General features: G+C 39.4%; 1 protein-coding gene across 1 annotated transcript; it reads left to right on the top strand.

Moving 5' to 3' along the window:
- The first annotated feature begins 619 nt into the window (after window positions 1-619).
- Window positions 620-12,123, top strand: LOC119744502 (inactive 2'-5'-oligoadenylate synthase 1B-like). Its single transcript, XM_038220446.1, has 4 exons — window positions 620-1,078; window positions 9,902-10,205; window positions 10,602-10,974; window positions 11,529-12,123. Exons 1-4 carry the CDS (start codon window positions 869-871, stop codon window positions 11,680-11,682), a joined length of 1,041 nt encoding a protein of 346 aa, XP_038076374.1. The 5' UTR covers window positions 620-868; the 3' UTR covers window positions 11,683-12,123.
- The last annotated feature ends 1,517 nt before the right edge of the window (window positions 12,124-13,640 follow it).

Below are 13,640 nucleotides of genomic sequence, written 5' to 3'. Positions count from 1 at the left end.
ACGCACGGAGGCCATATGCGCCAGATGAAAGCGCTGGCTTGTCGTATGCAAACGATAGCCTAGCAATGTGTGTCAATTTCTTCGTTGTTCCAGACAATCAGAATGATGCACAATAAATTGCTGGGTTTTTTTTACGAAACCGGTATTTAGGGTCATTGCGTTTTAATGGTGATATTATTTGAACGGACTGAGCAATTTCAGTATATATTTTTTTATCTAAAATAAAAGAAGTCTGGAATAGTTAGGTTTTCCTGTCATTATACTTATTTTTGTGCTACATATTCTTTCAAATATGAAATATATTTTTGGAGGTTTGGGTTTAGCTTTTTTTTACTCGCCTTAAATAAATGAAACGAGAACTGTTTAACACTGAAGGCTTCTGCCAGGCTTCTGCACAGTTTTCAGGAGAAACCTGATCTCAGTCCACGACGCGACGAGGCGCTAGTATTTGCCGCGCATTGTTGAAGCACGTGTTCACAACATGCAGCTAGCTACTACAATCATCCGGGACACCATGTGCATACGTACTGCATAATTCATGTTTTCACAGTGATGCCAATGACCTCCGTAGCGAAATGGTGACGTAAACATATATTATGGTAAGTGTACCTTTCTCCCAGTGTGATACTGACGCTACCGTTAAACATAGTTGCGAAATACATCTGGGATCTGTAAAATTTCCAAACTGATTTCATCATTAGTACCTGTGTGGCGTGATTCGCAATATTATTGCAACAAAAAATACTATCTTTGTTCAGGTCCCTTCAAAATTGTGTCATACTCTCATTCGGATAAAAGCCTCTCTCGTGTCTGCACTTCTAACGAATAATCTGTTGTTGATATTTTTGTTTCGTCAATCTGTGAAACGATGGCTAATGCTGCTGCTAAACGAATGGAATTGCCTTGGTGTGAGCCCATGGATCCCAGGAAATTGGAGACATGGTATAACGAGAACATCCAACACGGGACCGAGGAGTTCGACAGAGATTGCCGTCGTGCCGTGGACGAGGTAGTAAGGTCAGTCCATAGAATGTGCTCCTCGAATGGTCTCCTGTTTGACGTGAGCAAGGTGATAAAGGTGAGCGTCTCTCGACTTTTTTTTTTTTTTGGTTTATACACGCACTAGTAAGCGAATAAACGTGTGTTTGGGAGGTATTAAAACTCTGTTTAAGACCGGTTGGATGGGTAATAATTACCCGAGGCGAAGCCGGGGTAATTATCAACACTCCAGACTCCAACCGGTCTTAAACAGAGTGTTCAATACCGGCCAAGCACATATTCATTCCAATTCATCAATACATTTTCGGTCAAAAAATATTGTCTGTCCAAAAATCAAAACAAGCCAAAAACTAGACGCTGCCAACCATTTTGTTCAACAATTTTTCTTCATGTTTTATGGAATGGCCCTCTACAACTCCTTAACAAGGACATTGGCATGCGCGTACGCAGCTGGGTGTAGTGTGAATTTCGGACTAAGAAATACTGATTTACTGGTAATATTGCGCGTGTCTATGTGAGGAGTGTGAACGTTTAACCAATGAAACCTTATAGAAGGCACCGGGTTTCATGGGAGTCTAAATTTCATGTGACACTGGAAAAGGGTATAAGACCAGCCAGCCATGTCATTATCCTCCGTTTAATATCGGCCACATGACGGGCTCTCGACCAATAGGAATGGGTAAACTGTATTCGGTATTTATGTATGACGTTTAATCATGCATTAAAAGGTGCTTGTAGTGTTTTTTTTAACCGATTACCGTAACATTTCCAGTCTTACGACCTGGAATTCTTTTCGCAAGATTTTTGCTGGTCTTAGAGGGGCCAGCATACTGTTTTCTTTGTACACTGTAAAACCTGATGTTTATGATCTAAACACATGAATAAACACCAAAACGTAACACTTTTTAAACATTTGGACGCGTTTTTAAATTAAACTCCATCTACAACATGAACACGTTTAAATTGAACAAGGACACGTGTTTAACAGTTAAACAGCACCAGTTTATTCTTTAAGCATGTTTTTATTGGAACATATGATGCGTTTATTTAAAAAACGGTCGCTGTTTAAGAAGTAAACACTTATACATGTTTATCGGTATTTAAGATGTTTAATTTAAAAACTTACAAAGTGTTTAAATGGCGTTTAAATTGTGTTTAGGTGTTCAACCTATATTGACGCGTTTACAGCCTGTAACACTTTTTAAACACAATAACGCGTTTATAAGTATTACCATGTTTAGGTTTTTAACATCCTAAAAAGAAGACGTTTAAGATCAACATATTTAATTGTTTTGAACGCACGTATTTGACTGCTCAGCCCAACCAATTTTTCAAATTGGTTTTCCATTCGCATGTGCATACAAATGCTAAACCTCGTGAGAAATACAATTCATCTTGTAGCCTTTGACATGCCATGTTGGGCCTAGAATCAAGTTTGTCACAATGATTGGTGTTTGAAGAGAAAGTTATCCATGGTCAACGAAAACAAACCTACATGTACATGATAATATTGTACCATGGAAGTTCAAACCCTTCTTACAATAATCACAAATCTGCCACTGAAATGTAAATTTCCAAACTACATTTTGTTTTGTTATTATAATAATTAACAGATATTTCTAATAACTAAAAAAATGGCTTAAAACGTGCCTGCGACATCAACAAAATAGTTTGGTGTGTGAATTACCTCATTATTTCAAATTCACTCATCAATTTATATGTCGTTACATGTATTTACTTCTTGTGGTCAATTTACAGTACCATTATATCCAAAATGCACACGGAAAGACTTTTGCCAGCTAATCTTCCCCAAAATGTCAAGATTGTCCAACGTGTGGTTTTCACAACATAAAAAGAGTTGTTCTCGTAAATATACAGTATGTATTCAGCTATAAAACAAAAAAATTAACCAACTTTATGAACGGTCTATTTGAAGTACGGTGGTGCAAATTGAAGAAATCACTCTACTCACATGCGATCCGCGGCCTGGATTCGAACCGTGGTCACCTTGGTGAGAGGCGAGCGCTTTACGCACAAGCCACCCGTGCCACCTTTGGGGACTGCGCATATATGTAGGCCTAAACAAGTGTGTACATTTAAATATTAATTTCCATAGTAAATGTACAAAAATAATTTCATTATGATGATTGGAATTTATACACACTGATAAGACTAATTCCATCACGTCCATGCTCTCCATGGACGATGGCTTACCTTGAAGCAGCACAACCAGCAGGATAGCCAGACCAACAGTTGTCTTTATGAAAATAGGCCGAGAAAAATCATGCTGGAGGAACTTAAATGGTCACACCAGTCATGCCAGTCAGCCTGAAACTGAAAACAAAGACAAATTGTATTAAAAATTGGATGACCGAAATCTTTGAAATCACCATAATTTTACTAAGTAGGCCTGCATAGCATGGATGGATGTTTGCAACGTACTGTACAAATAAAATATTTTATATGCAACATGTACTGGTACATGCAGATGAAAATGTACATGCACATGATGTACATGTATAATGACATGTATTGCACATGTACATGTACATGCACATGTGCATGCACAGCACATGTGCATGCACAGAACATGTGCATGCACATGTATATGTGCATGCACAGCACATGTGCATGCACAGCACATGTGCATGCACAACAGTTTAATGTACAGTGTACGTGTAAATAATTATGTACCGTACATGCACATGTACATGGACATAGTGCCAATCTAAATACAGCGCTAGTGCTAGTTTTTGGGCAGTTTTAGGGCGAGATTTTGATCAGAAACCAAGTGGTCCCGAAAATGTTAGGCCTATCTAGTGATTTCCAAGACGGAACATATAGAACTATGATCAGAGAAACAACCTTTAAAATGTCTAAACTGACCTAACTATTTTAATCGCTCCCGATAAACAAGGCACATAATAAACTGCATAAGTGCATTGACCATCCATGTTAACTGCGTATAAACTAATGTTATTCCGCGGTGACGAAACCTGCACAGCCACACGAACTTTGCACGGATAATTTCTCATATTTCGACGGTACAGAAGAACCTCAACGACTCGGAAGTTTCCACTTCACAAAAACTACGTATTATTCTATAATGGATACAAGAAACGTACTTACATTGTTAGAACAGGCTGTTTTTGGTTCGCGAAACATCGTTTACCGAGCAACAAAGATGGCGGACATAACGAGGTTTGAAACTGTTAGTGCGCCGCGGGGGGGGGGGGGGGGAGGGGGGGGGCTGTCACAATGCGCATGTGTGTAAGTATCGCAGGATGCTCAAATAATAAACACGACGAGCTCTAAACGCATCCCGTCAATAAACACAGTTACACAGTGTTTAGGTTTAAAACCATGAATTTCATAAACGCATCATGTTTATTCACGGTGATTAATGTTTTGTGCTTAAAGCTATAGTCCATCATTTGTAATTAGTGCATTTTGTTCGTTTGAAGCAACTAAAGTGTTCAAAATCTAATGAAGGATATTGAACAACTTACTTGATGAAGTTTCAGCTCAGCTTCAGCTTCATATTCCGAGAAAAACAGGTTTCTAGGATCTCAATTTAAAATCAAAAGTTGCTAAATCATGTTTCGAACTGTTTTGAATTGCAGCTTTACGCGAGGTTGCGCACTGATCCAACGAATTATAGCTCCCTTCTTAAGAAGCACCGTTGGAAATGCCTTCTTTCGTTGATTTCTTCAAAATGAGAGCTTGCCAGAAAGGATAATTTCACAGGGAGTTTAGTCCCCTTACTATCTTTCAACCAGTATGTTTTTCAACAATAATTACGCCGGCTACTTTTTTGGATAGCTGCAAATGATGGACTTGGGCTTTAAACACAACCATCCCTTTAAACGCATTCAGTTGATGAACACAGTATCTAAAACAAAGTGTTTCATTTAAAAACGCATTTATTTCACATTATTCAATTTATAAAGTTTAAACACTAGTGCGTTTATTCTGTTATATATGTTCTGTGATTACACATGATATAGGTGTTTAATCAGTAAAACGCCTTGATTACACATCATTTTATTTATAGACGCGTTACGTTTATTCAGTGATAGATGTTCTGTGAATAGACACAACCAGCTCTTTAAACACATAAACACGTACCAGATCTCACACAAAGTGTTTAATTTTTAAACACATGAATGTCAGATTATTCAATTTATAAACGCGTTACGTTTAGTTCACGGTGATAGATGTTCTGTGATTAAACTCAACCAGCCCTTTAATCACATAAACACACACGCTCACACAAAGTATTTAACTTTTAAACGCATTCATGTCAGATTATTCAATTTATAAACGCGTGAAGAGTCATTTCGTGTAAATACTTTATATACATGTACTTCATATACGCTCGAAAAATCGAATTTGTTAATACTTTGTTGGATGAAAGGACTTTGGGAGTAACTAACTAAATTTTGAGGCTGCAAAAAATCATTTTTTGCGTTATTTTCAAAGGTCATCAAGCCAAACTGCAAAGTAATGTCACAAAAGTAACTATATCACGACAAAGTATCATCCTTACCCTTACAAGAAAAAATTAAAACACTTCTCAAAAATCTCCTTTATATTATTTTTAGGCCCTATAATACAGCATGTTTTTACAACTAGCAAAATTGCATTTTTACCCCATTTTTATCCCTCCAAAATGGCACTTGCCAGGGCACTCAGAATAATTTCCCTTCGGCTTTGGTTAGTTCAGACATTGGTCTTTTCATATCTGGTGAGAACATTTTGGGTTATTGTATAGCTTTGTGCAGTAGCGCTCCAAAAATGGTAAATTTCACAAAAACCTTAAAAAAGTGTATTTTCAGTGTTTTCCTTTGTTTTGGGTAATAAACTTGTATAATTGGTATTGTTCATGAATCTAACACATTTTCACAAACAGAATCAGACTGCTTATCATTTTTAGACCATTGGATGAATAGTAGGTAGTGTACTTCCCCCCACACCTGGCTAGGCCCCGCCCACTCCCCCTGTGCCACCGAATTTTGAACGTGTATGTTGCATAACGAAACAAATGTAAATAAATAATATGCAAGTGAACACTTTAGAAATAACATAGAGTTCCTTTTCACAGCATCCCCTTCCCCCACTCCCGGGGGCATTGCTTGGGGTTGAGGGTGGGATGTGACCACCCACCAATAACTTAGCATTGTCGGTACAATCATTGTCACATTGGCAAAACTCATGTGATTGCAAGCCGCAATGAATAATAATGGCCATATCCATTGTCCTCTGATTGAAATGCACCATTATTCAAATGATGTCCAGTCCTTCCCCACCCAGCTAGGCCCCGCCCCTTTCTTTGCCACCAAATTCATATTTTGATTTCTGCATGTATTTGCCTAAATTAAATTGTAAATACTAGATATCAATTTGAAAGTGAACTTTTTACGATCTACACCAACAGCCGTCTCACAGATAGCCCCTTCCCCTGCCACCCCCACTCCCAAAGTTCAAAGAGAACCACGCCCTCCCCAACAAGTCAACAAGTACAATTTTGTTGAGATTACATACATGCATATGGCCTTGGGAAAGTCTGAATTATATAAGGTGGCTTTTGTACAACACGGGGCAGCTTGAAATATCCGAAAAGTGAGGAGGAGAGGGGGTGTGTATGTCGCAGGGGTGGGTGGGGGGGTGGGAGGGGTGATCTTGACACACGCATGTACGCTGTACACATTTGTTTATATTGCAAGCTACTTTGGAATTACAGTAAAAGGTGTGGTGAACAAAATGACGTTTATTTTATAATTTTAAAAACGGAAAAGATCTGTCGATTTAGAGAGCAACTAACTCTTATTTGTTTATATTGAAATACATGTACTTTAAAACAACAATCACTCCAGTGAAAGCTCCGAGAGAACACAGCATCAATTTGATTGCATGAATTTCACTCTGACTTGACTTGTCTATATACATGTAGTTAGGGTCTGAAGTATTTTTTTAGTGGAATTGTCCTCCAAATTTATATTTGCCTGATCAACATGAAGTTTTGTGGCACCAAATACACTTCTGCTTATTATTACCATGGCAACCGTTGTAAAGACATCGGTGCTCATAAACTAAGGTACAAAATACTTCCATTTTCAAAGCCTATCACGGAAGTGTTATCCTATGACTGAAATTCATGGCTATATAATTAACAACAATACATGCTCAGTATGTAACGTGGCCGCCATTGGTGCGAGAAGCGCATGTAATTTTCACCTTTCAATCTGTACCATTTTGTTTGTTTTGATGTACGTTTCTTATAGTTATTACATGAATGAATTGCAGAGCATTAAATAACATCACCACAATTGTGTATATTTACTTTAGTTTTGCCAAGAGTTTGGAAAAATATATAAAAAACACCTTTAGTGGTAACAGCAATAGAACCAAGAATGTCATATTATAGAGTAATGGTCAACCAATATTTTCCTGCCAAATCGGTTGTAGGAAAATTAGTCAAAGAACATGTATATATGCAAATCAACATGGGATCACAGTGTGCTGTACCCCTCCCTTTCAGAAAAAAACCCCAAATACCCGCCAGAAAGGGTTAAAATCTGTAAGCACTGGTGGTTCGGTGGGGAAGTTGATTTTTGTTTAATTAACACATTAACAAGACATTCCCTGCTTGTATACAAAAAAACCCTGTAATTTCTAAGCACCAATACATTTAGATTGCTTGCCATGTAACAATGGATGCACCACAGAAGTGTGGCCATGTTCACTGCTGATGACAGTTTGGAAGAGACCCAAAATGTCATGCTGATTACGAAATTACGATTTTGGAGGGCATAGCAGCACCCATAACTGTACTATATTCGACTTTATATGTGCTGGATCTGACCATATTTACACGTTCAATTCAATCAATCAATATAGAGGCCATTTTGAGTTTTCACTAGAGTGATAGTTGTTTTAAAGTACATGTATTTTAATATAAAAATATCAGTTATTTGCTCTCGTAATCGCAATATCACTTCTCTGTATTGAAAATAATAAAATAAATGCAATTTTGTTAAAACAAATTTCAGCATTATGTACATGTACCATGTACATGTATCCATATTACACCCCCCTCCCCCTGCGCTTTCCAGATATTCCAAACCACTCCCACGTTGACAAAAAAATAGCAAAACCTACATAGTGTATGTAAATATGTGGACTTTCCGCAAGGCAATATGTAACCTTAACAATTATACATACTCTGTACAATTCTTTGGGAGGGGAGGGGTAGTTGCTCATAATGAGCACTGGAGTAGGAAGAGGGATGGCAGGGGGTGGGCTGTGAGACGGATACGCCCGTTGGTGTAGATTATGAAAGCTTCACTGGCAAATTGACATATATTTACAATATTAATTTAGGCAAATACATGCAGAAATCAAAATATGAATTTGGTGGTAAGGGAAGGGGCGGGGCCTAGCTGGGAGGGGAGGACTGGACATCATTGGAATGATGGTGCACTTCAATTAGAGGACAGTGGATATGGCCATTATTCATTGCGGCTTGCAAACACATGATTTTTGCCCATGTGACAATGATTGTACCGACAATGCCAAGTTATTGGTGGGTGGTCACACCCCACCCTCAACCCCAAGCAATGCCCCGGGGTGGGGAAAGGGGAGGCTGTGAAAAGGAATTCTATGTTATTTCTAAAGTGTTCACTTGCATATTTACATTTGTTTCGTTATGCAACATACAAGTTCAAAATTCGGTGGCACAGGGGGAGTGGGCGGGGCCTAGCCAGGTGTGGGGGGAAGTACACGACCTACTATTCATCCAATGATCTAAAAATGATACACAGTCTAATTCTGTTTGTAAAAATGTGTTACATTCATGAACAATACCAATTATACAAGTTATTACCCAAAACAAAGGAAAACACTGAAAATACACTTTTTAAGGTTTTTGTGAAATTTACCATTTTTGGAGCGCTACTGCACAAAGCTATACAATAACCCAAAATGTTCTCACCAGATATGAAAAGACCAATGTCTGAACTTACCATAACCGAAGTGAAATTATTCTGAGTGCCCTGGCAAGTGCCATTTTGAAGGGTTAAACATGGGGTAAAAAATGCAGTTTTGCTAGTTGTAAAAACATGTTGTATTATAGGGTCTAAAAATAGTATAAAGGAGATTTTTCTGAAGTGTTTCTATTTTTTCTTGTAAGGGTAAGGATGATACTTTGTCGTGATATAGTTACTTTTGTGACATTACTTTGCAGTTTGGCTGGATGACCTTTGAAAATAACGCAAAAAATGAATTTTTGCAGCCTAAAAATTGCCGAAAAATGGCCAAAACACATAATGGCCCGTAACCATGGCAACAGGCAAAATAAAAGTTTAAAAAGTCTATTTAAAAAGTCTACTTGCTCCCTAAGTCCTTTCATCCCACAAAGTTAAAAAAAAATCGATTTTTTGAGCGTGGACACTTATATGAAGTATTTACACGAAATTACTCTTAAGTGTTTATTACAGTAAGGGTGTTCAAGTTATAAACGCGTTAGGTGTTCCGCGGTTTTTCAGTGTACCTATCTCTCTGACCGTCACCTGTGTCTTAGCCTGATTGTGGACCGGTTAAAACTTAAGAGTGTGCAAGTTGTGCTATCGTATAGGTAGCCCGTTCATTGAATGGGCTAAATTCCATTGTGTGGACAAGATGCGGAGTACGATTCTCAATCTATTTGTGTGCACACTGGGACAAGGTCTTGATCTACACTGTAACTAGCAGGTTTTTTTATGCTATGGGGGATAATGAATGTTATGGGAAGAGGGGTGTATAAACATCGAACGTGCCGGTTTTTTTCTCGAATTAAGCAAGAGAGAAGCTTAACCTACATTGTTAAAATAATGAAGTCTTAATTTCTGGGTTTTTCCCCCAGGGTGGCTCACTCGGTAAAGGCACCATGGTCAAGGATCTCTCTGATGTGGACCTTGTCGCCTTCATCAACCCGCCCCACCTGAGATCTATCGTGGAACTGGGCCCAGTGGTCTACCGACAGAAGCTCGCTGGGATCATCCGGGATCTGGAAGCGGCTCTGAAACGACTCCCCTTCGTGGACTCGAGGAGCGTAACCAGTAACGCGTTCCTTGTCAACTTCACCATCAGAAACCTGGGCCCTAGAAAACGGTCCCTGGGAGTGGATCTGCTGCCGACTGCCGACAACTGCTACGGGCATGGCCGAGGTAGGGTTAGCTATAGCAGAAAATCTACGTCACAATATTTTCCTAGTATACTTTCACGGAAAGTTTGGTTCATAGAATGTGGTCATTCGAGTTCCAAACTGGGCAGCATCAGACAATAATTCTTGTGGTTAGTGAAACTGAAATATTGGGTAAACAAAGTCTGTAGCCTTCAACTTCATTTTTTTTGGGTAGATCTGCCTGACGGTAACATAATTGTGTTTTGTCTGCGTGGCAAACTATATCTTCGATATCAAGAATATGGATTGTTGGGGGATTTGCGCTCTTGTTAAACCAATTTGCAGAATTCTGTCCTCATGACAATTCTTGTTTTTCAGTTCACTCTTCATGCTTGGATTGGACCTTAAAAAGACAGTTTTGGTGCGTTTTTCCGTGTAGCTCATGCCGACATGTTCAGGGCCATGCTGCAGTTGCCCAACGGCTACGACCGGGAGTTCTACTCTGCCTCACTGGTCGAGCACCAGCTGCAGTTCATGGAGCCAAAACCCGGCCACGTCAAAGCCCTGATCCGCTTGGTGAAGTACTGGGCTTACGAGTGCCTCCCGGACACGCTGCACAAGTCCTACCCGCTGGAGTTGATCACCGTCTACCGCTGGGAGAACGCTGGTAAGCCCGAGCGCATCAGCAAGGCCCAGGGGCTGAAGGACGTGCTTCAGGTACTGACCAACTTGAGAGGGTTGCGGCACTACTGGGCGTACCTCTACGATGCTGCACTGGCGAATCAGACCATCACTCAGCTCGGCTATATCAAGTAAGTTTAGCAGATGTGCATCCTACAATACATCATAACCCCTGCAAATTTGGACAGCGCAGAGTTTTTTTCAGGTAATGGCAAGCAATCTGATGTAGATCGTCGTCGTCCAGTCTCAAGTCAAATCACAAGCTGTGCTTTGGCAAATAGACTGTGGCAATGGCGTCCTTTATTTGCAACTGTTCATCACGTGTGACCTGACTTGTTATTTGACTTGTGATCGATGACAACTCTGGAAGATGGGGGGAGGGGGTATATCAGTGGGAACTGTTACATAGTTATGACTTGGGTTTTTCTTTCAAATTTCCATTCACTTTAGAAAACCGCTGATTCCTTCTTGCCAAGTTATCAATAAGAATAGCCATTCCGTTTGGCAATGCCTCCAAATGGATCTTGACTTTTCCCATGATGCAGTGCGCGATAACTGCCTCGTTTTCCATACAGTGAAACATCTAAATGTTGAGCACAATGATCTCGATAATCATAGCCTTAACATTGTGCTTGAAACTAGTCATGTTTTTCGCTTCTCCTTTTTTTTATCAACTTGAATGCAGTCCAATAGTTTTGGACCCAGCCAATCCAACCAACAACGCGTGCTGGGTTTACCAGAAGGGCAACAACATCATAATGATTGAGGAAGCTGCCCGTGCCACCCTGAAGTTCAATCTTCTCAAGGACGTCGTTGTCTCTGCCAACTGGAGAGGTTAAATAGCGACCTCAAGAGTCCTATCAAGGCAAATCATTGTGAAACAGTAATTTGAAATGCTGGCAGTTATAGTAACACGTACAATCTCCTGAAAGAGCCTCACAAGTTGGCACACGAAAGGCATCAATGAATTTAAAAGAATTATTAACGAAACAAATTCCGATCGGATATGTAACGGCTTATTTCAAGTGAAAACAAGTTCAGGACAAAATATTCAGAATTCATGCCAGTAGTAAAAATATTTGTTCTCAAAACACAATTAAAAGCATATTATATTGGTTGTAGGTTCAATTGATTAAATTAAAACTAAACTGGTGACGGATGCCGTTACTTTTATTTTCCAATGGATACAAAAACTGATGAAAAGCGGGCACAGTGCTATCTGTGTGTGAGCTCGGCAGTTACTTCTATGGCGTTTATTGACAGGGGATGGAGGAGGAACACCATGGGAAATTTTTTTTAAAAGGGGTGGGGGGTGGGGGAGGGGTGGGGATCAGGTGACTAATAGTGGGCCGGCATCGGGGGTAAGGTGAATGGAGCTACCTTACCAAAGAGGGCGCTGTTCAAACAAACACGCGAACGCTTAAACTTTTTAAGCCTATTCCTTGCAGTATAATCAACTGTAGAATTGAATTTACGTGGCTATTAGAATAGAACAATTTTAGCAGTATAACACGGTTGAAAGCGATATTTTAGAATATTTTAATATTCAGTTAATTTTGGTAAAAAAGTATTTATGCGAGAAATGATTTATTTTGGGCACATTGCTGTTGACATCCCCCAAGAAAAAAACGGGGTAGGGGACAGGATCTCCGCCCATGCTCGATTCCCTTGACGGGACTGACCAAGTGATATCGTTAGTTATGACTTCAATTCATGAAAGGAGTGATACATCTCGCATCCCAAATCACAAACAAAACCCGTAATTTAGACGACAAATCGTATACAAATAACTCAGTCTAGGGCCTATTTTTTTTTTCATTTTGAGCGATAGGTTTTGTAATCTTTTTACACAATATTACTGTTACTAAACAGCTAGGTAACTTACTGTCACCTTTGTTATTCCATTTACAACAGTGATGAAATAAAATGATTGGACTGATTTGAGTTAATTTTATTAAACCAAAAAGCTGTACAATTCATTAACCTGTTATTTAGTCATTGTCGACATCTTAAACCGAAGATAAACAATGAATAAGGATATGGTTTTATGAGCCTGATCGTTGCCCTGGCAGCAACCATTCTGATGGGGTTCGGGAACCCAGGTACTATATCCGATGTGGCTTCGTGAGATTTTGAGGCCCATGAAATGAGGGGGGGGGGTTACAATCCTAATAAAGTTCCATGTTCTGCTTCGGAAACATTAGATTTTTGTCATGTATGATATGACCGAGGTTAACTGCATGGATATCAATTCCGCTTTACTTCCAAATGATACTGAAGTCAGCAATGAAGCAGAATCCGAAAATGCTTATTTTGTGACGCGCCTATAAGGTGGTAACTTTCTGTTTACACTGTCCTACATAAATAAATACCATAAATACATAAAGGATGTTCGTCTGGTTGATTTTTGATCGGTAACGAGTCCCACGGAGGGAAACAACGTCTATTTCACCATTTGTTTCGTACGGAGAGTGGCTGAACATTTGTGTAGTCTTGTGCTAATCAAAATAGTTGTGTAACGTCTGGGAAGCAATCACGGTCCCCACGCAACGAATTCATGTTTACGTGAATTCAGTCGTACGTTGGAGACTACGACTGTACAGGAAAGTTGTCGCCGGCAGTCAACACCGTGACACGTGGTTCGTAGATTAATTCTCAAAAACTAGACACAATCAGAGTAAAATGTACGTTTGAAACCACTGCATCGAGATGGAATTTTTCACAGTTTATAGGCCCTACTATACGTGTTTTGGAGGGAATTATTTTCACAACAACATCAAATAACCGCGAACTTTTC

This window comes from Patiria miniata, unplaced genomic scaffold, assembly GCF_015706575.1.
Source record: "Patiria miniata isolate m_02_andy unplaced genomic scaffold, ASM1570657v1 HiC_scaffold_7, whole genome shotgun sequence".
NCBI classification, from domain to species: domain Eukaryota; kingdom Metazoa; phylum Echinodermata; class Asteroidea; order Valvatida; family Asterinidae; genus Patiria; species Patiria miniata.
Note: the sequence above shows the minus strand (reverse complement) of the source record. Positions and strands in the feature narration are given on the sequence as shown.

What these genes read in the sequence shown, in the direction of transcription:
- LOC119744502 (XM_038220446.1), top strand. Translation starts at nt 869, where the DNA reads ATGGCTAATGCTGCTGCTAAACGAATGGAATTGCCTTGGTGTGAGCCC. An exon ending in ACGTGAGCAAGGTGATAAAG is followed by an intron (nt 1,079 to 9,901) that starts GTGAGCGTCTCT and finishes TTTTTCCCCCAG; the next exon opens with GGTGGCTCACTCGGTAAAGG. An exon ending in CTGCTACGGGCATGGCCGAG is followed by an intron (nt 10,206 to 10,601) that starts GTAGGGTTAGCT and finishes TTTTCCGTGTAG; the next exon opens with CTCATGCCGACATGTTCAGG.